The 27,527-nt window shown below is 41.4% G+C and overlaps 2 protein-coding genes across 6 annotated transcripts in view; one reads left to right on the top strand and one right to left on the bottom strand.

The window, feature by feature from the left end:
* LOC144579329 (uncharacterized) overlaps positions 1-27,527 on the bottom strand; it is a 48,089-nt gene that overhangs the window by 18,665 nt on the left and 1,897 nt on the right. Inside the window, exons 2-4 of one of the 5 annotated variants that reach the window (XR_013526706.1) lie at positions 27,219-27,385; positions 23,087-23,162; positions 17,568-22,909 (exon numbers count right to left, since the gene is read on the bottom strand). Coding sequence is in view for 1 of the 5 variants with exons in the window: in XM_078349610.1 (XP_078205736.1) it covers positions 17,685-17,693 (9 nt within the window). In the remaining 4 variants the exon portion in view is untranslated. Of the gene's footprint in view, positions 1-15,824; positions 23,163-27,218; positions 27,386-27,527 lie in introns of those variants that run through there. The other 4 variants (XR_013526705.1, XR_013526707.1, XR_013526704.1 and 1 more) reach the window with 4 other exon arrangements.
* On the top strand, positions 12,898-13,801 carry LOC103793373 (interferon alpha-5-like). Its single transcript, XM_078349604.1, has one exon. The coding sequence runs from the start codon at positions 12,958-12,960 to the stop codon at positions 13,522-13,524; it is 567 nt and encodes a 188-aa protein (XP_078205730.1). The 5' UTR covers positions 12,898-12,957; the 3' UTR covers positions 13,525-13,801.

Here is a 27,527-nt window from a genome sequence, read left to right as displayed (position 1 = left end):
AACCCGCCAAGAACGCGGTTCCCAAATCCTGGGTGTCAGGAAAGGCCATTGCGGCCCCTTGCTGCGGCCTTGGTGCGCAGCGAGTGGCACTGCGCTCTTTGCGTAGCGGGCCCGCGTCCCCTAGCGGCAGGCTAGTGAATTTCTGAAATCGCAGCGGCCCTCATCTCCCTGCTTATGCGGGAGTCATCTTGCTCATCTTCAGCGCCGCCTGCTGACTTAGCAAGACAAGCCTTGGGGCAATGACCAGAAAACAAGGAAGGCGGGAGGAAACCGCAGTGCTATTCACACAGCTGAAAATATCCCCTTTCAGTCGTGCCTCATGATAGAACCTACGGTTTCTAGGAAAAAAGAAGTATCACGCAAATCCAGAAGACAGGAGACATCCGTTTCCACCATCAGCAGCTCCTGCAGATCTTTAGCCTCTTCCCCAGGGAGGACACTTTGGTTGCTTGACATAAGATCCTCCTCGGTAAACGACTCTACAGCCTTGATCACAACCTGGAACAACTGCAGCTGACAAAAGTAAATTTCTACAAAAGTAGAAAATCTATCTAGTTCCTATTTGGGAATTGCTGTCAGGAAATATTTCCAAAGAATCATTACCTACGTGAAGTAAAGAGAATAAGGCCCCTGTGCCTGGGAGGTTGTCAGAGAGAAGACTGAAGTGTGTTTTTCCCTTGTTAACAATCCTCAAAGAAAAGACAGCAAATAAACAGGAAAGTTATTATATATTCATGAATCTCTCTAATCAATTACATTATCGTTTTCTGAGCCAAAAAAGCAATGTCATCTCAGATTTTTTAACCAGCTCAAAAAATCTGAACCAGTCATTAGATTATATCAACATTATATTGTGTATCACAATTTTGCAAAAAATGTTTGCAGGAAACAACATGTATTATTTTCTTAAGTGATCACTTATAATTTTATTTATCTGCTTAAATATTTAAGGGGTACTTGCTGTTTCCTAAGTCAGAAATTCAATTTTTTATGGACAAGTTTCTTCAGGATAGTATTTTAAAAGACTTTCGTCAGTTAGGTTGATGCTATCTGCTATAATAGATAAATAGAAAATAATTAGTAATTAGATCAACATGCAAATTCATCTTTCCTCCCCATAAAAGCTCAATGCAGAACTTCCTGCTCAGATGACTCTGGTTGGCTGTTTTCTGAAGATGATTCAGAGATCTGAGTACCTTGTATTTTGTGACTTTGCTATCTTCAACATATAACCCCAAATGTGGCTGTGGCGCTTGAGTCTATTTTAGTCAATTGCTAGATTAAACTATGGAACATCACATGGAGATGTTTTCATAGGCCCAGATATTACAGGACAAAAATCTCTTTCAACCAAGTTAACTTGGTCTGGAATTATTCTCATAGAATACCAAGATGAAAAGAAGTTGTGAAAGGGAGTCCAGTTGGGTGATTAGTGGGAAAAGGAGGCAAGTTCTTTGAATAAGATTAATCTTTATTTTTATAATATTTGTACAAATGCAATTTTTAGGGGAAAAAAACAATATTTTTGCTATCATGCTCTATTAAAACATCTGTTCCAAAATCTGATTCCACAATTCAAACTCAGGGAAGTGGACAAAGGTGTCCTTCATTAGAGTTTATGGCATCATTGACTGTTTGAAAGAAGTATTTAAATTGGTTCCCAAAGGCATTGGCTAAAGTTTAAAAAAGGCCAAGAGTATGGGGATAAGGCCTGGGATCACTTGTAAAATTGAAATTCTTTCTTTGTTGTCTGAGGAGACAAGGAAACTATGCCAGGTAACTCTGCAGGTACTTGAAGACCACTGAAAAAAAAGTGGAGAGTGAATCTTCCATTTGTCCAAGTCATTATTTCTCATTCAGATATTCTGATTATTAAAAACTGAAGCTTGAAAATGATTCTACAATCAAGTGGCTGTTCTTTCTTTGAATATTCCACATAATTTTCAGTGAAAACTCCCCATGAAGAACCTTGAAGAATTTACAAAATATCTTTTATTTTCCTTTCAAATCATGTATCTAATATGTATTGGTATTATTCTTTCCTCTAGTATTATAGTGATTAATCTTTTTCATGAATATTGACTGAGCACCTGAAATGATAGGGATTGGGCAAAGGTGCCAGGGAACAAGTTTGGATAAGATGGTGTCTCTGCTCATAAATATCTTGTGGACCCATGATAAGCTATTCTAAAGAGAAAATGGGTCCGATAACTGAAGGTGACATCTCTGACAGCTAAAAGAATTATAACCATGCATAAAGAAGAATAACACTGCCAGGCAAAAACATCTGACCAAAGACTCAAAATCCAAAATCTTGTTTTTTCCACCTGAAGTGTCACCTTGAATTTTACATGCCAAATTTTGGAAATCAAACAGAAATGGACCCCGTTATCACATGGAAAATGGATGGAGCTAACAAGAAACAAATAATCGGATGGCGCTGTAGAAGCAACTCAAGATTGCAGCTCTCAGTGAAGACGCAGAGGGTGAGTTCGCGCCGCATTTCCAGATGGATCTTTGCTGCCCACAGAATGGGGAAATTCCCAGGTGTAAGAGAGACACGGGACGCCAGCACAGCTGTCTCAACTAGCATGGCCATTTCGGCTGGTGCCGCAGCTCAGCAGCGCGCCGCACAAAATTCACTGGTCTGGGTGCCCCGTTAAACCAGCAATGTGAGATTTGGGAGGGCAGATTAGCATATTCACATGATTAAACAGGACTTGGACAGTGAGCCAGGCCAGGAGATTCCCAGGAAGCGAACTGTGAGCCGGCGCAGTGGGTTGCTGCACGGGAAATCACACGGATCCCGGTGCCCTTTCAGCAGGTGACTGAAACACCTGGGAGAGAGTCAACCGTTCAACTTAAAAAAAAAAAAGGGCTCTGAGGCAGGGAGCCAGGTGATCAGGCTCGACAGGTCCCACCATCACAGGGACAAACAAAATGGCGATTTGAAACACTCAGGGTTGAGAGTTTCACGGCAGGCACAGCTGAACCCAGGATGGTGCAGCTTGGTGGGGGAGGGATGTCCGCCATTACCAAGACATTCTGCCCTTACTGAGGTACTCTCCCATTGCTGACAGAGCCTGCTGTTGCCGAGGCAACCGGCCATAACAGAGAGACTCTGCCAACAAGGCGGAGCCCACGGCAGCAGGGCAGACCCCACGGCAGCAGGGCAGAGACTCGGCAGGCAAATAGTGACTAAACTGCCTCCTAGCTGGGCAGGACAGTGCAACGGATACTCATAAATAAAGCCCTAACTCCCCAAGACACAGCATCTGAGGGAAAAAGGGGGTTTTATGAGTTCTGCTGCAGCAGACTTAAATGTACTTGCCTAGCAGCCCTGAATGTACAACGGAGCTCACAGCTCAGCACTTGAGCTCCTATAAAGCACAGACCATCTCCTCAAGCAGACCCCTGACCCCCATATACCCAAAGAGTCACCTCAAAAAGGACTGATCAGACTGACATTTGGTGGGCATCATTCTGGGACAAAAATAGCAGAAGAAACTGTTAGCATCCCTCACTGTTCTGCAGCTGCTACAGGTGTACCCCAGGCAAGTAGGGCCTGGAGTGGACCTCAGCAGTCTTACAGAAGAGGGGCTGGACTGTTAGAAGGAAAACCAAGAAACAGAAATACCTCATCATCAACAATCTGGGAATCCACTCAGAGACCCAATCGAAAAATCAGCAACTACTCAGATGACAGGTGGATAAATCCACAAAGATGGGAAGAAACCAGCGCAAAAAGGAGGAAAACACCCGAAACCAGAACACCTCACCTACTACAAAGGACCAAAACTCCTCACCAGCAAGGGAACAAAGCTGAATGGAGAATGAGTGTGATGGAATGACGGAATCAGACTTCAGAATGTGGGTAATGAGAAACTTCTGTGAGCTAAAAGAACATGTTCTAAATCAATGCAAAGAAACCAAGAACCCTGAAAAAGGATTTGAAAAAAGATTTGAGGAAATGATAACAAGAATGGACAACTTAGAGAGGAATATGAATGAATTGAAGGAGCTGAAAAACACAACACGAGAAGTTTGCGAAGCATGCACAAGTTTCAACAGCCGAATTGACCAGCAGAAGAAAGGATATCAGAAGTCTAAGATCAACTCAATGAAATAAAATAAGAAGCCAAGATTAGAGAAAAAAGCACAAAAAGGAATGAAAAATGTCTCCAAGAAATGTGGGACTATGTGAAGAGACCTAATCTATGTTTGATAGGTGTGCCAGAATGTGATGAAGAGAATGAATCCAAGCTGGAAAATACTCTTCAGAATATTATCTAGGAGAATTTCCCCAACCTAGCAAGGCAGGCCAATATCCAAGTCCAGGAAACACAGACAACACCACAAAGATATATTTTGCAAGAAGAGCAACCCCAAGGCACATAAATGTCAGATTCACCAGGGTTGAAATTAAGGAGAAAATGCTAAGGGCAGCCAGAGAGAAAGGTTGGGTTACCCACAAAGGGAAACCAATCTGACTCACAGCAGATCTCTCGGCAGAAACCCTACAAGCCGGAAGAGAGTGGGGGCCAATATTCAACATCCTTAAAGAAAAGATCTTTCAACCCAGAATTTCATATCCAGCCAAACTAAGCTTCATAAGTGAAGGAAAAATGAAATCCTTTGCGAACAAGAGGGTACTCAGAGATTTTGTCACCACTAGGCCTGCTTTGCAAGAGCTCCTGAAAGAGGCACTATGCATAGAAAGGAACAACAAGCACCAGCCATTTCAAAAACATACCAAATGTGAAAGAGCCTCAACAAAATGAAGAATCTGCATCAACTAACAGGCAAAACAGCCAGCTAGCATCAAAATGGCAGTATCAAATTCACACATAACAATATTAACCCTAAATGTAAATGGGCTAAATGCACCAATCAAAAGACACAGACTGGCAAATTGGATAAAAAGCCAAAACCCATCGGTGTGCCATATCCAGGAAACCACCAAAAAAAAAAAAAAAAAAAAAAAAAAAAAAAAACCGGAGTTGCAGTTCTCATCTCTGATAAAATAGACTTTAAAGCAACAAAGATCAAAAGAGACAAAGAGGGACATTACATAATGGTAAAAAAATTGATGTAACAAGAAGAGTTAACGATCCTAAATATATACATATCCAATACAGGAGCACCCAGATACATAAGGCAAGTTCTTAACGACTTACAAAGAGACTTGGACTCCCACACAATAATAGTGGGAGACTTTAACCCTCCACTGTCAATATTAGACAGATCAACAAGACAGAAAATTAACAAGGATACCCAGGGCTTGAACTCAGACCTGGAACAAGCAAACCTGATAGACATCTACAGAACTTTCCACCCCAAATCCACAGAATATACATTCTTCTCAGCACCACATCACACCTACTCTAAAATTGACCACATAATTGGAAGTAAAGCACTCCTTCAGCAAATGCAAAACAATGGAAATCATAACAAACAGTCTCTCAGACCATAGTGCAATCAAGTTAGCACTCAGAATCCAGAAACTAACTCAGAACCGCACAGCTTCATGGAAACTGAACAACTAGCTCTTGAATGTGGATTGGATAAACAATGAAATGAAGGCAGAAACAAATAAGTTTTTCGAAACCAAAGAGAATAAAAACACAACATATCAGAATTTCTGGGACACATTTAAGCAGTCTCTTGAGGAAAATATATAGCAAAAGTGCCCACGTAAGAAGAGTGGAGAGATCCAAAATTCACACCCTATCGTCTAAATTGAAAGAGCTAGAGGAGCAAGATCAAAAAAACTCAAAACCTAGCAGAAGACAAGAAATAACTAAGATCAGAGAAGAACTGAAGGAGATAGAGACATGGAAAACCCTTCGAAAGAATCAATAAATCCAAGAGCTGATTTTTCGAAAAGATCAACAAAATAGACAGACCACTAGCCAGAATGATAAAAAAAAAAAAGAGAGAGAGAGAACAACCAAATAGACGCAATAAAAAACGATGAAGGGGAAATCATCACAGATTCCACAGAAATTCAAACCACCATCAGAGAATATTACAAACAACTCTATGCAAATAAACTAGTAAACCTGAAAGAAATGGATAAATTCCTGGACACTTGCCTCCTCCCAAGCCTAAACCAGGAGGAAGCTGAAACTATGAATAGACCAATAACAAGGTCTGAAGTCAAGGCAGCAATTAATAGCTTACCACACAAAAAAAGCCCAGGTCCAGATGGGTTCACAGTCAAATTCTACCAGACACACAAAGAGGAACTGGTACCATTCCTTCTGAAACTATTCCAAATAATCCAAAAAGAAGGAATCCTTCCCAATTCCTTTTATGAGACCAACATCATCCTGATACCAAAACCCAGCAGAGACTAAACAAGAAAAGAAAACTTCAGGCCAATATCCATGATGAACATAGATGCAAAAATCTTCAATAAAATACTGGCAAGCCAATTGCAACAGCACATCAAAAAGCTTATCCATCATGATCAAATAGGATTCATCCCGGGGATGCAAGGCCGGTTCAACATATGCAAGTCTATAAACGTAATTCACCACATAAACAGAACCAAAAACAAAAACCACATGATTATCTCAATTGATGCAGAGAAGGCCTTTGACAAAATTCAAAAGCCCTTTATGCTAAAAACCCTCAATAAACTCGGTATTGATGGACCATATCTCAAAATAATAAAAGCTATTTATGACAAACCAACAGCCAATATCATACTGAATGGGCAAAAACTGGAAGCATTCCCTTTGAAATCCGGCACTAGACAAGGATGCCCTCTCTCACCACTTCTATTCAATATAGTACTGGAAGTCCTAGCCAGAGCAAACAGGCAAGAAAAAGAAATAAAGGGTATTCAAATAGGAAAGGAGGAAGCCAAATTGTCTCTATTTGCAGATGACATGATAGTATATCTAGAAGACCCCATTGTCTCAGCCCAAAAACTCCTGAAACTGATAAGCAACTTCAGCATAGTCTCAGGATATAAAATCAATGTGCAAAAATCACAAGCATTCCTATACACCAATAACGGACTTAAAGAGAGCCAAATCAAGAACGAACTGCCATTCACAATTGCTACAAAGAGAATCAAATACCTAGAAATACAACTTACAAGGAATGTAAGGGACCTCTTCAAGGAGAACTACAAACCACTGCTCAACAAAATAAGAGAGGATACAAACAGATGGAGAAATATTCCATGTTCATGGTTAGGAAGAATCAGTATCGTGAAAATGGCCATACTGCCCAAAGTAATTTACAGATTCAATGCTATCCCCATCAAGCTACCATTGACTTTCTTCACAAAACTGGAAAAAAACACCTTGAACTTCATATGAAACCAAAAGAGAGCCTGCATAGCCAAGTCAATTCTAAGCAAAAAGAACACAGCGGGGGGCATCACAGTACCAGACTTCAAACTATACTACAAGGCTACAGTAATCAAAATGGTACTGGTACCAAAACAGAGATATAGACCAATGGAACAGAACAGAGGCCTCAGAGGTGACACAACATATGTACAACCATCCAATCTTTGACAAATCTGACAAAAACAAGCAATGGGGAAAGGATTCCCTGTTTAATAAATGGTGTTGGGAAAACTGGCTACTCATGTGCAGAAAGCAGAAACTGGACCCCTTCCTAACACCTTACACTAAAATTAACTCCAGATGGATTAAAGACTTAAACATAAGACCTGGCACCATAAAAACCCTAGAAGAAAACCTAGGCAAAACCATTCAGGACATAGGAGTAGGCAAGGACTTCATGACCAAAACACCAAAAGCATTTGTAACAAAAGCCAAAATAGACAAATGGGACCTAATCAAACTCTACAGCTTCTGCATGGCAAAAGAAACAGTCACTAGAGTGAATCGGCCACCAACAGAATGGGAAAAAAATTTTGCAGTGTACCCATCTGACAAAGGGCTGATATTTAGAATTTACAAAGAACTCAAACAGATTTACAAAAAAAAAAAAACAACAACAATAAACAAGCCCTTCCAAAAATGGGCAAAGGATATGAACAGACACTTTACAAAAGAAGACATACATAAGGTCAACAAACATATGAAAAAATGCTCATCATCACTGGTCATTAGAGAGATGCAAATCAAAACCACATTGAGATACCATCTCACACCAGTTAGAATGGCAATCATTAAAAAATCTGGAGACAACAGATGCTGGAGAGGATATGGAGAAATAGGAACACTTTTACACTGCTAGTGGGAATGTAAATGAGTTCAACCATTGTGGAAGACAGTGTGGCGAGTCCTCAAGGACCTAGAAATAGAAATTCCATTTGACCCAGCAATCCCATTACTGGGTATATATCCAAAGGACTATAAATCATTCTACTATAAGGACACATGCACACGAATGTTCATTGCAGCACTGTTTACAATAGCAAAGACCTGGAACCAACCCAAATGCCCACTGATGATAGACTGGACTGGGAAAATGTGGCACATTTACACCATGGGATATTATGTAGCCATCAAAAATGATGAGTTCCTGTCCTTTGTAGGGACATGGATGAAACTGGGTAACATCATTCTCAGCAAACTGACACAAGAACAGAAAATGAAACACCGCATATTCTCACTCATAGGCGGGTGATGAACAATGAGAACACATGGACAAAGGGAAGGGAGTACTACACACTTGGGTCTATTGGAGGGAATAGGGGAGGGACAGCGGGGGGGAGCTGGGGAGGGATAGCATGGGGAGAAATATCAAATGTGGGTGAAGGGGAGGAAGTCAGCAAAACACACTGCCATGTGTGTACCTATGCAACTATCTTACATATTCTGCACATGTACCCCAAAACCTAAAATGCAATAAAAAATTAGAAATTAAAAGATAAGAAGCAAATAATCATTCATTTTTTTGTGTGTGTGAGGAGAATCTTTTTTAAAAATCACTGAATAAGGCTACATAATTATCACATTTTTAAGACACACCAAAAAAATGAAAGGCCAAATGGAAGGAGCAAAGGCATAGTTTTCTCCAATTCTATGCCCATTTTTACCAGACATCTTTCCATCTAGACAAACACATTTTTTTTTACCAACACCTTTTCTTTAGTTCACTACATATATTGCCCATCATGTTTGCACAGTTTTTCAAAACGAGTGGGAAAATTAACTCAGTAGCAAACTCTGCTGGCCTGCAACATAAATGGCATCAACCAGCTGGCAAGTCAGGTGACTCCGAGACTTTGGCATCACAGTCCTCCTCCTATAATACACTTGACTCTCCTCATTTCTCCAGAAGTACTTCCATTCCCACCTTCAATCCCTTTAGCGAGCCCTTCTAGATGTGGACTCCCTGAGCTCTGAGCATTAGCTCATTGGTTTAGTTCTGACTTAGCTCTGGCCTCTAGCTCGTCATGACGTAGCTTAGACTTGTGCTAAGATAAAATCTAAAGCCTTAAGGATATATGAATAAAAGGATAGAAATATACAGAGTTGGCCGGGCGCGGTGGCTCAAGCCTGTAATCCCAGCACTTTGGGAGGCCGAGGCAGGTGGATCAAAAGGTCAAGAGATGGAGACCATCCTGGTCAACATGGTGAAACCCCATGTCTACTAAAAAATATACAAAAAATTAGCTGGGCATGGTGGCGCGTGCCTGTAATCCCAGCTACTCAGGAGGCTGAGGCTTGAGAATTGCCTGAACCCAGGAGGTGGAGGTTGCGGTGAGCTGAGATCGCACCATTGCACTCCAGCGTGGGTAACAATAGCGAAACTCCATCTCAAAAAAAAAAAGAAATATACAGAGTTTTACAGAGTTGTTTATAAATATATTACTAGGGTGAACAAAGAATTTTGCAACTACATTCAAGTTTATGAATATATGTTCTCAAGAAAACAAAACTAGTATATAATATGTAAATAAATTGGGGACCATCTTCATTATAATGTAACATATCAGGCATAGACAAATAGAGCTTTTCAGTGAAAGACAGGGTGAGGGAGCTGAAAAGAAAGACCATGGCTTTCTTTATATAGAACTCTACTAAGAAAACATTCATCAGGGTCTAGAAAACAGCTCTAGTTCTTATGGCCAGAAATAATTCCCAGGGAGCATGTAAGAACTGAGGACTTAGAGTCAGACGTTTTGAGTTCCAACTGTGGCTCCACAACTCAATAGCTCCCTGTGCTTCTGTGTTTTCCTTTTGTAAAAGGGGACAATAGTACAACCTATCCATGTCTGCTCTGGTCACCGATGTCTCTAGCAACTGAACAGGGATGGGCACATAGTAGATGTTCAATAAATATGAAAAATGAGTGTATTTCTCTTTGAATGAAGTGAAAATTGTTTTTGTAAGTGCTAAGAACAATATCTGATTGATAAGAAATACAATCAAATTTAGTAACTTTTTATTCTTAGTGTTATCATTATTGTCCTTTTTATTAAGTCAAGAGAAGTTTCCTTTGAAATCATCTATTTCCTGGCTTCTTATTAGAGAGGTACATTAGAGTTCTCGAGAGGGACAGAATTATTTAATTGGATGTATTTATATATAAAAAGGAGTTTATTAAGGAGAATTGACTCACATGACCACAAGGTAAAGACCTACCATAGGCCGTCTGCAGGTTGAGGAGCAAGGAAGCCAGTGGTGGATCAGTCCAAGTTCCAAAACCTCAGAAATAGAGAAGTCGGCACTGCAGCCTTTAGTGTGTGGCCAAAGGCCTAAAAGCCCCTAGAAAATCACTGGTGTAACTCCAAGAATCCAAAAGCTGAAGAACTTAGAGCTGATTGTGAGGGCAGGAAGCATCCATCACGGGAGAAAGATGAATGCCAGAAGACTCAGCAAGTCTCCTCTTCCATCTTCTCCTACCTGCTTCATTCTAGCCATGCTGGCAGCTGCTTACTTAGATGGTGCTCACCGTGATTGACAGTGGGTCTGCCTCTCACAGTCCACTGGCTCAAATATTAATCTCCTTTGGCAATACCCTCACAGACACACCTAGGAACAATACTTTGAATCCTTCAATTCCATCAAGTTGACACTCAATATTAAACATTACAATATACAACATGAAAAATACTGATCTTCAGAGTTCATCTATCTACTAGTAGAGAACTTGAGACAATTATACTTGTCCATTCTACAGTGAGAATATTGTGCTCTCACACATTTGCCTTCCTATTGCACAACGTCTTATGTTTGGTTCATCACCCTCAACTGTCTAGTAAGGCTGAATTCACTAAAGCTGCAAACACCCCCCTGGACCAGCAATGATTACTTTTCATTGAGCTCATGCCCATTTGCTACCTTTGATCTACATCTCTTCCACCATTTTGCTTCTGCTGTCCCCCACTCATTAATGTCCATCTAATCTGGGCTGACTATCTAAGCTATATTTCCTTAGTTTTTTTCTCCAGTGGGATATTACTTTCATTCCTATCTTTTTATCACATTTAGATATATAGTTGTTTTCTTTTTATCCTTATTTATTAAGATACAAAAAGCAACAACTTTTGTTTTCAATGAAAAGGAAAATGGGAAAGACATTTGGTGTCTTGCATGCTATGTAAACAATGGTACACCTAATTTACTTATCATATTTAGATATTATTATTGACCTTAGGTAACAGATGGCTTTTTTAAATTTCATAAGAATGAACTAGAATTCAAATGTCCCCAGCTTCTTTGGGAAACCTGAACATTAATGCAAAAATTGTTTTGAAAAATGAAATTGATGTTTTCTCAATTGTGTATTTTTATTGGGGATGATATTGCTCCTAAGGGTACAAACCTTAGTTCTTGCCATGTGAACAAATTGTAGATAGTACATTCACTTATGGCCCCTGAATGCCGAACTCTAACAAAACCTCATCCTTTAGTATTTATTTTCTTTCACTTGGTTTTCTTGTGTATCACATGAAAATCATTGACATTGAGTTCATGGAAGATACGAAAAATGTATGTGAGATCAGTGCTACAAACCAACGTGAAATAGATGGTTGTCACTGGTGGACTTTCTCTCCTCTATGTGCTTAAGCACATACCATGTGATGTGGTCTCCATTGGCATATGAATAGGCTGCCACTGGCTGTCTGGGTATATAGCTTATGTTTTATCCTCAGTATTTTCAAGTGTATTATATGCTTTTATACAAATACTTTGTATTTTATTATTATATTGTATAAAAGTTTTCAAACATTAGTACTTACAGCAAGTGCTGAAAAAAAGTGTTGACTGTACCTTGATAAAAATTTAGCAGTTAGTGAAGGTAAAAATTATTTTTTATATAAAGCAAATCTAAATGTTAAGTAAAATAAATTAAATATTACAGAAATAATTTAATTTTAAAGAGCCCCTTAGCAGTTTTTTGAGATTTTTAAGTATTTTTATTGTATTGATATTACATATTTTTTATATATATTTTTACTAGATTGGTATATATATTTTTATGTATTATAACTTTACATGTTTCAGTTGATGCATTAATATTTACATAGGTATACTAGAAGTCACTCAGCAAATACTTTTCATAAAGTTCAATGTCAATAGCTTTTAAATTTAACTTTTAGCATAAAATTTTTCTTATTATTAATGCTGCATTGCATAAAGAAGTAAACTGTCCACTTCATTTTTTATGTATAAGGCATGGATAGACATACAGTACATCCATATATACATATAATATATCTGTGTTATTAAATTATCAGAAGGGGTTTACTTGGAAAAAAAATTATCAAATAGGACTCTGGAGGCTGAGAAAGGGAACACAGTAATGAAAAGGAAACTGGTTGAGAAACACTTCCCCAAGCCCATATAGAAAGTGCATAAAGGGAAGCAAAAAGAAAAAGTAGAAAAAAATGGAGTTGTGTTCAGAAAATGGAAAGTAGTATGTTCCCTTTATAAGGCTGCATACAAAGCAAAGTCTTCAGAGATCCCAGAGCCAGAGGTTGAGTCATCCATCTGAACCAGCTCAGCAGCATCTATGATGGTCTTGCCCTTACATTTACTGGTGGCCCTTGTGGTGCTCAGCTACAAGTCATTCAGCTCTCTGGGCTGTGATCTGCCTCAGAACCACAGCTTGGGTAACAGGAGGGTCTTGGTGCTCCTGGCACAAATGAGAAGAATCTCTCCTTTCTCCTGCCTGAAGGACAGACATGACTTTGGATTACCCCAGAAGGAGTTTGATGGCAGCCAGCTCCAGAAGGCTCGAGCCATTTTTGTCCTCCATGAGATGATCCAGCAGACCTTCAACCTCTTCAGCATAAACGATTCATCTGCTGCTTGGGATGAGACCCTCCTAGAAAAATTCTACACTGAACTTTACAAGCAGCTGAATGACTTGGAAGCCTGTGTGATGGAGAGCATTGGAGTGGAAGGGACTCCCCTGATGAATGTGGACTCCATCCTGGCTGTGAGGAAATACTTCCAAAGAATCACTCTCTATCTGACGGAGAAGAAACACAGCCCTTGTGCCTGGGAGGTTGTCAGAGCAGAAATCATGAGATCCTTCCTCTTCATCAATCAACTTGCAAAAAAGATTGAAGACTAAGGAATGAGACTTGGTGCAACATGCAAATGATTCTTATAGACTAATACAGCAGCTGACACTTCCACAAGTTGTGCCACTTCAAAGACTCTTGTTTCTGCTATAACCATGCCGTGAGTTGAATTAACTGTGTCAAGTGTTTTCAGGAGTGTTAAGCGACATCCTGTTGAGCTGTATGGGCACTAGCCCCTTACAGATGGCCATACTGATGGATCTGTCATCTATTTATTTAAATATTTATTTATTTCACTATTTATATGTTAGTTTTTCATCTATGTATTTAAATATTTATTTATTTCACTACTTATATAAGTTAAATTAGTTTTGTTCTTATCTCATGTGAACTTTCACATTGTGAATTGTGTAACAAATTATGTTCTTTATATTTATTATTTCACCTTGTTTATTAAATTTTTACTATGAAATATTCTTTATTTGTCCTTTAAAATTGAACTCCAACCCTGGTTGTAAAACCTGATTAAAGAATGGATGGTACAATTCCTTTATCCATCCTTATTACATTCAAAATATAAGTAAAAATTAACTTTGTCTAAATTAGGTTGTATATTGCCCTCAAGATAGCTAGGTGAACATAACAAATACAATTCCTGCTCTCTTGTATCTTTGGTTTTTGTAGGGAAAGAAACTTAAAAGCATTAATCATACGTAGTATCAGCCATGTCAAATGTGTTAATGAGAAGGAAGAACCAATGAATTTATCTCCCCACAAGGTAGACCAAGGCATGTGAGGAAATAAAAATAAACCCAGAAATATCTTCTATATGCTGACTGGTTGACATCTAAGCATAAATGTGCACTGCCAGATGGATATAAGAGTTTGCTATTTATAAGGAATGCAATTGCTGGAGGTTCATATGTGGTAACTGAAAGCCCAAAAATGAAGGAGCTCATGTGTAGAGAGAGTGTAGAGGGAGATAATGGCTTAAACATGATTCTGAGGACCTCCCACAGTTAAGAAAGGAAAGAGAAGAGCCCCAAAGGAAAGAGATGGAAAGGCCACACATTAGAAGGTCAACAGGTGAAAATACTAGGGAAAAAGGTTGATTTAAGAAAATAATGTTCTGAAAAGAGTAATCAGTAGATTCGCAGAAGGTGTAAGTTGAAATTTCCACTCCCTTGGGAAAACAGATGGCACTGGCAACCTTATGAGAGTTGTTATGGTAAAAGAAGTCAGAGAAAACCGTATTGTAGCAGGTAGGAGTATAAATAAAAGAAATTAGTGACTCTGAAGGGGACAACAAATAGACTGTAATGGGGAAAAGATTGTGAGTTACATTTTCAGGGCATAGTATTTCCTTTTCTCAATATATTTTTCTGGATAGATTTCATGTAATGATGTACTAGCAAACCATATTAATATATGTAATATATTTATTTTTAATCATATATCATATACATTAACAATGTATTATTGTTTTATTTAATACTACTTTAATATCAGTAAGCTGCCTAGCTTATATTAATTTGCTAGGGAGTAATAGATAACTAATTCAATCCTTCACCAAATTGATTAATGATGATAACATAATGACACCTGGAAGTACTGGCCTTATAAGTTGTTACTTAACTTACACTGTTGTCACACTGGTTCACTACAGTTTTGCTGCAACTTTATAATCCATCTTAATTTCTTAGTGCTAGGTATGACAAGAATTCTTTGTTCTAAGTGAGAAAATCCTGACAGCACACTTTATCTCATTAACTTGACATCAGAGTCTCTGTAGCTATATCCTGTTTCATACGAAAAAGTTAGAAATTTGTGTACATTATAAAATAACCACCATTTTAAAAATCGAACTATTTCTTATGAGCATATAATTATACACCAAGAATTCTCTTACTGATTTAAAATTTAGTATCACTGTCAGTTCTTCATTCCATCAAAATCTTATTAGTTTGTAATATGACATTTTTCATTGGATTTCTGCCTTTATTATTTTAAAATTTATTGAAAACTTCTTTCTACCATGTACATTAGCTATATCTTTTATCCTAAATATAATTACTGCAGAAAATATAATTTCAAAGACTATTTGCTTTAAAAGTTTGCTAACCTTAGTTTCCTCTAAATCACATTGGTGGTTCTAATAGGGAAAGGTATGCCAAGAAGTCTTCTGTTTACATTATTATTATTATTGTACTTTAGGTTCTGGGGTACATGTGCAAGTCATGTAAGGTTGTTGCATAGGTGCATCCATTCCCCCTTCATCTATATCTGGCATTTCTCCCCACCCTCCCCACCTCCTGCTGTCCCTTCCCTAGCACCCCAACAACTGCCCCCAGTGTGTGATGCTCCTCTCCCTGAGTCCATGTGTTCTCATTGTTCAACACCCACATATGAGTGAGAACATGTGGTGTTTGGTTTTCTGTTCTTGGGTCAGTTTGCTGAGAATGATGGTTTCCAGAGTCCCTACAAAAAACACAAACTCATCATTTTTTATGGCTGCGGAGTATTCCATGGTGTATATGTGCCACATTTTCTTCGTCCAGTCTATCACTGATGGGCATTTGAGTTGGTTCCAGGTCTTTGTTATTGTATACAGTGCTGCAGTAAACATACATGTGCATGTGTCTTTATAATAGAATGATTTATAATCCTCTGGGTATGTACCCAGTAATGGGTTTGCTGGGTCAAATGGAATTTCTCTTTCCAGATCCTTGAGGAATTGCCACACTGTCTTCCACAATGGTTGAACTAATTTACACTCCCACCAACACTATAAGAGTGTTCCTATTTCTCCACATTCTCTCCAGCAACTGTTGTCTCTAGATTTTTTAATGATCGCCATTCTAACTGGCGTTAGGTGATACCTCAATGTGATTTTGATTTGCGTTTCTCTAATGACGAGTGATGATGAGCATTGTTTCATATGTTTTTTGGTCTTATACATATCTTCTTTTCAGAAGCGTCTGTTCATATCCTTTACCAACTTTTGAATGGGTTTGTTTGTTTTTCTCTTGTAAATCTGTTTGAGTTCTTTGTAGATTCTGGATATTAGCCCATTGTCAGATGGGTAGATTGCAAAACTTTTTTCAACACTGAAAGCAGTGGCAACAAAAGTCAAGATAGACAAATTAACTTGGATCTAATTAACCTTCAGAGCTTCTGTACAGCAAAAGAAACAATTGTTAGAGTGAACCAGCAACCAACAGAATGTTTTACATTATTAATGTATTCTCCCTAATTAAATATATATTTCATCTGCTATGTAGAACAGTAATTTCATGAAAACCACAGTTTCTTCAGGATGCACAAATAACCAAATTGCAACAAATGTAATATTTAGGGAAAGTTTTCTTATAAGACGGAAGAGTAAAACTGGATCAATTAAGTTTTCTCCACTAAAAAATAGGTAAAAGCTGGTCCCTCAAAAATACAATAGCATGCAGCAATTAAAAGAAGACCATGGAGCAAGACATCTGTTTAATTTTGGATTCCAAGCTTTTTAAAAAACTCAATAACAATCTAACATATGAAACTTTTTACATTGCCCATAATATGTAATATAGAATTCTATATTAGATTCTGACAGCAATGCTGAGTGATCTAAGGAAATTCACCTAATTTCTCTGAACCTTAGTCTTTTTAGGTAAATATAGGGTAGAAAATAATTATGGTTGTGAATGTTAAACATTTAAAAACAATTAAAAGTATTTCTCATTGGAAACTTAAAATACAGTTAATAATTTTATTATCTTTGCACACATATAAATATCAGAGTAGAGAACTAATTCTGCCCCCACCCCTCAGTAACTACCTACACAAATATGAATCTAAAAATTGCCATTCTGGGAAGTGTTCCAGAGAACACTGAAAAATAATTATCTTTAAGATGGGAGAAAAATCTGGTTTATATATTCAGTCAGGAAAATTCAGCTCGTCGAAATATCTGGAAGAGAAGTTAGTCTCCTACACCGAAGTGAAATTGACCTGTACATAGTACTAATTTTTCAGTTCTGATCTCTGACATACTTCATCCTCCCCCCTGCCCCATTTTTCTGGATCCCATTTTTCACTCCCATACCATTTAGTTTCCTTTGTCGTTCCTTAGAAATCTCTACTGTGTGCTCTTCCTCACTCCTCATTAACCTTCTGTGACCCTTCATACAGCTGGTTTCTGTTCCCTTGCAGGTTTGGTTCATCAGTTTCCCTTTAAGAGTACAAAGCCAGCAATTAAAGGTAAAAGGTGAGTGTACGTTTTAGTTTTTCCAGAAACCCTTATATAAGAAGCTCTTTTTCTTTTCTTTTGTTGAATACTTCCGATAACAAGGGAATGCCCCGGTTACAGTGATATAACAGTAGCTGTAGGAAAAGAGGGAAAAATGGAAGATTCCATTTTACTTGGGGCCTACTACAACATTAACAGGGGCAGGCAGCCACCTACTGGCCATTATGGACCAAGACAACAGCCAGGTTTGTTGGGAGCAGGTGGTTCTGTTTATGCAGAAGTGTGTCCCCTGGCAGGAGAATTTTCTTCCTAGGTAAAAAGGGATCTTTCTCGTAAAGGACTGTTCTTGATATTGGAAGAAACCCATTTCCTTAGCTTTTGCATCATAGAGAGGGAAAATACTCCTAGGTCAGGCAGGACATATCCTTTGGGCAATGGGCAGCTATGTGAAGAGAGAAAGGGTCAGAATGTGTCCCTTGCCTCCAGCCCCCTCAGCCACTCAAGGTCTCCTGACTCCTCCCTCCCTCCATGTTCTGTGCCCAGCTAGAAGGCAGGAGTGCCTGCCAATCTGGGTGTTGAACTGCAAGGAAATTCAGGGAAAACGTCTCCTGTTTGAAGGTACATGAGCTCTTTCTTAAGAATAAGTTCTTCTTTTACAAATTACTTATTCTATCCCTTGACTTTTTATCAGAAGAAAGTAATCACTCTTACACAGAATGACAAATAATCTGGCATCTGTCCCTCCTGACTTGGTAGTTAAAGGGAACACTGGCACAAGTAAAGAAATTTCAGAGGCCTCAATGAATGATTGCCAACTTTCACCTGTGGACTTTTTATTTGGCTAGAATTGACACATATTGAGGTAATCTGCTCAGAATTGTAATGGAGGTAGTTTATCAGAAATTGTGTGTGACTTCCCAGGTGTTCATTTCTTCAGTAGCAGAGTGGGATTTCAATTTGGCAAAAAACTCTCAAATCTCTGCCTCAGGTTACAGATGCCACCCTAGATTGCTTCTCTCTTAGAGGTCCCTATTTCATATGTTAAATAATTTTATTTTTCTTTAGTGTTCCACCATCTATGAAGAAATCAGTACAGGAGCAAGGCCACATCGTCTTTTTAAAAAAAAAAAAAAAACTGGTTTGTTTTTGTGATTCTATAATGCTTTTTTTAAAAAAAAAAAAATGGTGGCACCTGCCTGTAATCCTAGCTACTCAGAGGGCTGAGGTGGGAGGATTGCTTGAACTTGGGGAGCAGAGGTTGCAGTGAGCTGAGATTATGCAACTGCACTCCAGCCTGGGGACACAGCAAGACTCTGTCTCAAGAAAATAAAAGGAAAAAGAAAAAAGGAAAGAAAAGGAAAGGAAAGGGGAAAGGAAAGGAAAGGGGAAAGGAAAGGAAGGAAAGGAAAGGGGAAAGGAAGGAAAGGGGAAAGGAAAGGAGAAAGAAAATGAAAGCAAAGCAAAGCAAAGCAAAAGCAGGTGTGGGTGTAAGGCGCACTAGCATGAGCACGGTCGCGGTGGTGGTGGTGGATTAAGTAATCAGGGAGGCATTCTCTGTGAATGTGATAGAAGTGAGGGATGAGCCCTGGGAACTCCTGGGGAGAGATTTCCAACAGTTGGAACAGCAGGTGCAAAGGCCCTGGGGACAGAGTATGCTGCGGGGGATCAGGAAACATCACAGAGAATCTCGAGGCTGGAGTGAAGCCAGGAGATGACGATGGGAGATGGGAATGATGGATACCAGAGCAAGGTGACAGAGACCTTGCCAGGGATCATCACGAGTTGGGTTTTGCCTCTGAGGGAAATGAGGAGATGACCTGAGGTCAGGAGCTCGGGATGAGCCTGGCCAACATGGTGAAACACTGTCTCTACTAAAAATAGAAAAATTAGCCAGGTGTGGTGGCATGCCCCTATAATCCCAGCTACTCAGAAGGCTGAGGCAGGAGAATTTCTTGAATGTGGAAGGGGGCGGTTGCAGTGAGCCAAGATTGCACCACTGCACTCCAGCCTGTGCAACAGAGTGAGACTCTGCCTCAAAGAGACACACACACACACACACACACACACAAGTGCACAAGTGGAGGGCTGGATTTGTCCTGGGAGTCACAGTTTGTGAGCTCCTGCCCAAGCCATAGCTCCAGATGCATATATCCTGTGTCTTGGACATCTCTGTCCAGACCCTTTGGTGAGGCCCAGAGACCAGAAGCAATTATATCAATGTCACCCAGCAAGGCAGGGCAGAGTAAGACAGAAGTCTAGTCATCTTACTTTCAGTTGTCAGAGAGACCCTCACAGCCAATTCCTACCACAACTCCTTGCCTCTTTGTGTCTATTTCTATTTATTGATTAATGATTATTTATTGAGCACCTAGTATGTGCTTGATTCTAAGCTGAGCACTTCTCCTCCGCTTCCCTGACCACTTCCTGCATTTCTCCATCATACAATCCATGATGAGTCAGGGACCAAAATGACCCCCAACTGCAGTACCTCCCTGACCCAAAAGACCCCGAGACTCTCACCTGCTCCGCAATTGAAGTGTGGACTCCCTCAGGGAAGCTAAGCTGTCCACATCTCGCCGCAGGGCACAGGCCTCTAGGACTCTCTCCAGCCAGGCTGGGTCTAGCTACTGCCTGAGGCACACTTCCTCCACCACAGAGGTGTTCTGCACCCAGGCCTCCTGGAGAATGTAGGCCACTGAACACTAAAACACAACTTACTTTGGTCACAGAAGGATGATGGGGACAGAGGTATGACAGGTTTTGAGGAGCAGTGGGAGCTGGGCTCTCGGTGGGTGGGTGGTGGAGAGAATGAATGAAAGTGAGCTTGGCTGACATAATGAGGGGTGGAAAGGCAGTGAGGATGGGGGACTTTCAGGATGATGGGGACATCCTAGCAGACAGGCAGGGGGTGGCCTCACTTTGATGCTCATGAACCCCTCCACCTTTGACAGCTCCCCAAAGAGGACGGACGGCAGGGAGGACTCCTGTGTTCCCACTGGACTGACTACAGCCAGGAAACAGCCCTGGGGCATGGTGAGGTTTATTCTTTCAATACAAGAAAGGAGACATGACCTTGGTTAGGGCCCAGCCTCATCTTTGAGCAAGGGTGAGCCTCAGATGGAGCTGAGCTTTCCTGCTCTGGGAGTCTAAGAGCATCTGTGGAGCTGTTCTTTTCTCAGTCCTTGTCTGGCTATTTAAGCAACCAACCTGTGCACATCTGTGCATGTGCACACTCATGCACACACACATCACGTGCACACATGCATGCACATTTGCACACTCATACAAGCATGCTAGCATGCACAGCAACACAATGTGGGCACACATCCACACACACAAGCACACATGCATACCCAAGCAATCCATGCTCACATGCATACACACTCACCATGCACACACATACATGCACGTCCACCCACATGCACACAGAGTTGGCTGCTGTCTGAGGGCTTCACCAACCTGGCCTCCTGCCTTGGCTCTTGCAATAAATAGGCTCTTTCCTACCATGCCTGCCCCTGCTCTTGGTCCCACCCACTCCTGGCCATGTCCCACAGCCCATCCTCCACCCCGTGACCAGAGGGATTTGTTAAAACCCAAGTCGGCAGTGGTTCACGCCTGTAATCCCAGTACTTTGGTAGGCTGTGGTGGGCGGATCACCTGAGGTTGGGAATCCAGGACCAGCCTGACCAATATGGTGAAACCCCGTCTCCACTAAAAATACAAAAATTAGTTGGGTATGGTGGCAGATGCCTATAGTCCCAGCTACCTGGGAGGCTAAAGCAGGAGAATTGCTTGAACCGGGAGGTGGAGGTTCCAGTGAGCTGAGATCACACTACTTCACTCCAGCCTGGCAACAGAGCGAGACTCCATCTCAAAAGCCAAACAAACAAACAACCCAAGTCAGCTCTTAACACTTCCCAGCTGAACACATCAGCACTGCCATTTCACTCAGGGTCAAAGCTAAAGTCCTGATGATCAAGAACGACATCCCGGCTCCTTCCACTCTGCCCCAGCTGCTCTTTCTTAGCCACGCTGACCTCCTTGCTGTTTCTTGAACACAATAGGTCAGTGGTTCTCAACTGGGGATGACTGCATCCCCCAAGAGTCATTTGGCAAGATCTAGAGATATTTTTGGATGTCACAACTGGTAGGGGGTGCTGCTGGCCTCTAGTGGGTAGAGACTGGGGGTCCACTAAACATCCCACAATGCACAGAACAGAACCCAACCATGAAGTTTCAGCCCAAAATATCAACCATGCTGAGGTTGGAAAACCCAAGTCCAGGCATACTCTTGACCAAGGACCTTTGCATATGCCATTCCCACTGCCTAGAAGGCTCTTCTTCCATGCCAGGCATGGTGGCTCATGCCTGTAATCCCAGCACTTTGGGAGATGAGGCAGGTGGATCACTCGAGATTGGGAGTTGGAGATGAGCACGGCCAACATAGTGAAACCCCGTCTCTACTAAAAATACAAAAGTGAGCTGGGTATGGTGGTGTGCACCTGTAATCCCAGCTACTCGGGAGGCTGAGGCAAGAGAATTGCTTGAACCCAGGAGGTGGAAGTTGCAGTGAGCCGAGATCGTGCCATTGCCACCCCAGCCTGGGTGACAGAGCAAGACTCTGTTTCCAAAATAAAAGCTCTTCTCCCAGACACCTGCACAGCTCACTGTCTTTCCTTATGATCTCAGCTTGAATGCCAAGCCTTCCCTCACTAGGCATGCTATCGTGCTGTCCCCCTGCCCTGGATTTCTGTTTGGGCCTCACCTCTATCAGCACATCACCCCAAGAGAGCTGGGCCCTTGTCTGTTTCCTTCACCCAATCCCCAGTACCTAGAACAGAGCATGGCCCATAGCTAGTGCTCCATCAATGAAATGAGTGAATGACAACCAATACAAACACTGCCCAGGACATATTCTTTCCCTTCTTGTGGAGTTTCAGGTCTGGCTGAGATTTTAGGCCACAAAGACCAAGCCATGGAGTTGGGGGCTATAGATGATAATGATCTGGGACTGATATATGTGGCACAGAATTTAGCAAAGCTGACGAGGCTGAACCATGGAGCTCCTCAGCCAACCTCACCTTGGCAACATCTTGTCCAGCCTGGGAGCAGAGGGGTGTCTCCTCCTGATGTGACCCACTCAGATGCCATTGTCCCCACCTGAAGGAGGTGCAGGTCTATGCTGTAAAGGTCTCTACCTGCAGGAGGTACAGGAGCATCCTGGAAACGTTCCTAGCAGAGCCCTGGCCCAACCTAACCCACTCTCACATCCCAGGCTGGAAATCTGCACCACCCCTCAGGTGGAAGTCGGCAGGAGCCCCATGCAGCTTCTCCCTATAAACATGAGGCTGGTTTCCATGGGTGTCATTCTGTACCTGTGGAAGCAGGGAGGGCTTTCCTGGAACCAGGCAAAGGTGGCACCGTGTATCATGATGCAATCATTCCTGGCAGCTGTGGGGCACAAGAGGCCAATTACAGGAGACCCCTGACCTGGCCAGCCTCTGCATTGGAGAGGCCAGAGACAGAGCTGCAGCAGGAAATCTTCCCACTGAACAAACCATCCTGCTACTTGCTGGCTTGTGTGTGACCCTGCAGGGGTCTTGTTCTTTCCTTCTCCCATAGCTAACAATCCAGGGGAAGGCAAACCATGGCCCAGAGACCAAATCCTGACTACTGCCTACTCTTATCAATAAAGTTTTATCGAAACACAGCCAAATCCATTCATTTCTATATTTCATGTTTTGAGCAGTTGTGACAGACACTGTCTGGCCCACTAGCCTAAGATATGCACAATAATCTGGTCATTTATGGAAAAAGTGAATTTCTTTAATCCCAGTCTTCCTGGAGAGTGGAGGGGGTGTTATTAATTTCACTGTGGCTGGGCGCGGTATCTCATGCCTGTAATCCCAGCACTTTGGGAAGCCGAGGTGGGTGGATCACTTGAGGTCAGGAGTTTTGGACCAGTCTGACCAACATGGCAAAACCTCATCTCTACCAGAAAGTATGAAAATTAGCCAGGTGTGGTGGCGGGCACCTGTAATCACAGCTACTCAAGAGGCCAAGGCAGGAGAATTGCTTGAATCTGGGAGGTTGCAGTGAGCCAAGATTGCACCACTCACTGCACTCCAGCCTGGAAGACAGAGTGAGACTCCATCTCAAATAATAGTAAATACTTATTAGAATATATATTATATATTTACTTTTAATTATATAACTATAATAATTATTATAACCATTATAATCAGTAATAAGTATTTCACTGTGGCACGTGTAATTAGATTAGTGGTTCTTGATCTTAACACATAGTTAGAATCTCCTGAAAGATTTTCTAGAAATCAAAGCTCTCATAGCTCAGCCCAGAGCCACTAAATCCATTCTCACAATCAGCTGCTGTGACGATTGATATGCCCATTTTGCAGACAGAAACACGGAGGCTGAGAGAGATTCTAATCTACTTATTAGAATCAACCAGCTAGTCAGTGCTGGGGATGGGATTTGGACCCGGGCAGTCCAATGCTGTAAGCTAGGCTTTTTACCACTAGGTGAGTGTTTTTCAGGTACACAGTTTGCCCAGGTTCTTCAATACCACAAGGGGGGGTGGCGGCGGCAGGCGCGGTGGCTCAGCCTGTAATCCCAGCGTTTTGGGAGGCCGAGGCGGGTGGATCACAAGGTCAAGAGATCGAGACCATCCTGGTCAACATGGTGAAACCCCGTCTCTACTAAAAATACAAAAAATTAGCTGGGCGTGGTGGCGTGTGCCTGTAATCCCGGCTACTCGGGAGGCTGAGGCAGAAGAATTGCCTGAACCCAGGAGGCAGAGGTTGCAGTGAGTTGAGATTGCGCCATTGCACTCCAGCCTGGGTAACAAGAGTGAAACTCCATCTCAAAAAAAAAAAAAAAAAAATACCACAAGGGGGAGGGTGGCTTGGTCCGTGGGGTGACAAAATGATGGTGTGGAGGGGCAAGCCCAGGTAACTTGAGTTTTGAGAGTCTCATTATGAGATGGACTCTCACTCTGTAGCACAGGCTGGAGTGCAGTGGCACAATCTTGGCTTACTGCAACCTGCGCCTCCCGCGTTCAAGTGATTCACCTGCCTCAGCCTCCTGAGTAGCTGAGAGTATAGCGCACACTATCACACCTGGCTAATAGTTGTATTTTAGCTTGGCCATACTGGTCTCCAACTCCTGACCTCATGATCAATTCACTTCAGCCTCCCAAAGTGTTGGGATTACAGGCATGAGTCACTGTGCCCGGCTTGCAATGATGCTTTTTTCTAGCTTGGCCAAAATGTTGTCATGCTTATCATCTTGGTTTTCTGCATGAGGACAAGGACCTGGTCTGTTAGAGCAGGTGTCCCCAACGCCCAGCTCACAGACTGGTACCAGTCTGCAGCCTCTCAGGAACTGGACCATACAGCAGGAGGTGAGAGGAGGACTGGCAAGCATTGTGTCACCTGTGTTTATAGCCACTCCCAATCACATGCATCACTGCTTGAACTCCGCCTCCTGTCAGATCAGCAGTGGCATTAGATTCTCATAGAAGCATGAACCCTATTGTGAACTGCGCGTTTGAGGGATCTGGGCTGCAGGCTCCTTATGAGAATCTAATGTCTGATGATCTGTCACTGTCTCCCATCACCCCCAGATGGCACTGTCCAGTTGCAGGAAGACAATCTGAAATCGTTATTTCATTACATATTACAGTGTAATAATAATAAATGTACAATAAATGTAATGTGTTTGAATCATCCCAAATCCATGCACCCCACCCTTGGCCATAGAAAAACTGTCTTCCAGAAAACCAGTCCCCGGTGCCAAAAAGCTTGTGGACCACTGTGTTAGCATGTTCCCCACAGTGCCTTTAGGTATTCAACTCAACCATCAGCACCTCTAACTTTCACAGAGATGGGAGGGAGGCTGAAATTTCAAATCCTCTAATGGCAGCAAGGTTGGTTTCTCTGGCAACCAGCCCCACTGAGGCTGTCCAGGTGCCCCCAGCCATCAGTCATCTCATTAGCACACAAAGACACATCACTTCATACATTACAAAGGCTTAGTGCTCTGCCTCAGGACACTGGGGCAGAGACCACACACAAACCCTTACTATGTTCCAGTAACCCACAGAATAGAAGAAAAAGTCTGCACAGTAGATTCTTCATAAGTGTCTGTTATCCAGAATGTATAAATAACTTACAATTCAACAACAAAGATAACCCAATCTAAAATCTAACGAAGCCCTTTAATACACACTTCACCAGCAAGCACTTGAGATGCTTAACATCATTAGTCATAATTAAAACCATAAAGAGATACCCCTTAACTCACATTAGAATAGTCATACTAAAAAAAAAGTGTCGACAAAGATGTGTGGAAATGTGGACTATGAAACACTGCTTGTGACAATATGAAATGGTGCAGCATATGTGTCCAATAATTTGAAGTTTCTTCAAACGGTTGCAAGTAGATTTACCATATGACTCAGTGCTTCCATTCCTAGCTATATGCCCCAAAGACCTGAAAACAGGTGTTCAAACAAAAACCTGTATGCTCTTTAAATGTGTCAAGATCATAAATATGCAGGAAAGTCTTAAGAACAGTGTCAGGAAAACTGGATCAAAATGAAGAAACACATTATACTCCCAAGCGGGGCAGGAGGTAAAAGTGAAATGAGTTTGTGAACTGAATTATCACGTAGGAACTGTGCTGATTTCCTGATCTAGTGGTTATGTGGTAGTAACCTAGGAGAGTGTCCATGCTTTAGGTAAAATATACCGGAGTATTCTGGGGACACCGCAAATCTAGTACAGCAATAACTGCTGGGGATTCTAAGAAAAGAAACAGGTTGTATTTTGCACTGCTACTGGAAGTTTCCTAGAAGTATGACATTATTGAAAAGTAAATTACTTTTTAAAACAACCATATCAATACTATGCCAAAAAAGCAGAGACATCACCAAAATCCACTATAGAGGCTACGCTTCATCCAAAGCTGTGAACTCTTATAAAAGCCTCAGTGTCAACAGACTCCACTTAGTAGATATTATTATACTTATTAGTATTAGAGGCTACTGTGTGGATACATTAGTGTTACGGCACAGTGTGGATATTAGTGTTAGGGCCTGGTGTACATATTATATTGGTAATGGAGAACAGTGCAGATATTATGTTAACATCAGGAAACCATGTAGATAGTATTACATTAGTATTAGAAGCAACGGTGTGGATATCAGATTAGCGTTAGAGTATGGTATGGATATTATACTGGTGTTAGGGCACGGTATGGGTATCATAGTAATGTTAGGGCACGGTGTGATTATTATATTAGAGGCCACTGTGAGAACATATCTTAGCAGCCACTGTGTCTGGATGTTGACAATGATATCAGGGTGTAGTCGTAATGATGGGATTTGGGGATTTCATTTTTCTAGATGAAATTCTTTCTTTGCTTAGTACTCTAAAGACTCTCTTCTCTGCACTCAGGGCCGTGGAAAGGAAGATTTTTACTTACCACTGAACAAGACTTAGTTGACACCACCCTCGTGCTACCCTGGCATCTCAGAGGGAAGTTGGTCAGGGGTGGGGTCATGCGCCCTCTGGTGGCGCCAGAGCTCAGCACAGACACTCTTGCTCAGTTTCTCAGCAGACGTGCACCCCGGCCTGGCTGTCCTGAAATACCTATAACATTCAATATTCAGTTTATTCAATGTAATAATTTTGGAAACTCCAGCCAAAATGAAGCCCACTGTAGCCATATTCTTCCCAAAAATGGTGATGGAAGACTTTGGAAGCCATGTAGAATGAAATGAATATATATACA

Source organism: Callithrix jacchus, chromosome 1 (genome assembly GCF_049354715.1).
Source record: "Callithrix jacchus isolate 240 chromosome 1, calJac240_pri, whole genome shotgun sequence".
Taxonomy (NCBI): Eukaryota; Metazoa; Chordata; class Mammalia; order Primates; family Cebidae; genus Callithrix; species Callithrix jacchus.
Note: the sequence above shows the minus strand (reverse complement) of the source record. Positions and strands in the feature narration are given on the sequence as shown.

Coding starts and splice junctions, on each gene's coding strand:
- LOC103793373 (XM_078349604.1), top strand. CDS start 12,958: ATGATGGTCTTGCCCTTACATTTACTGGTGGCCCTTGTGGTGCTCAGC.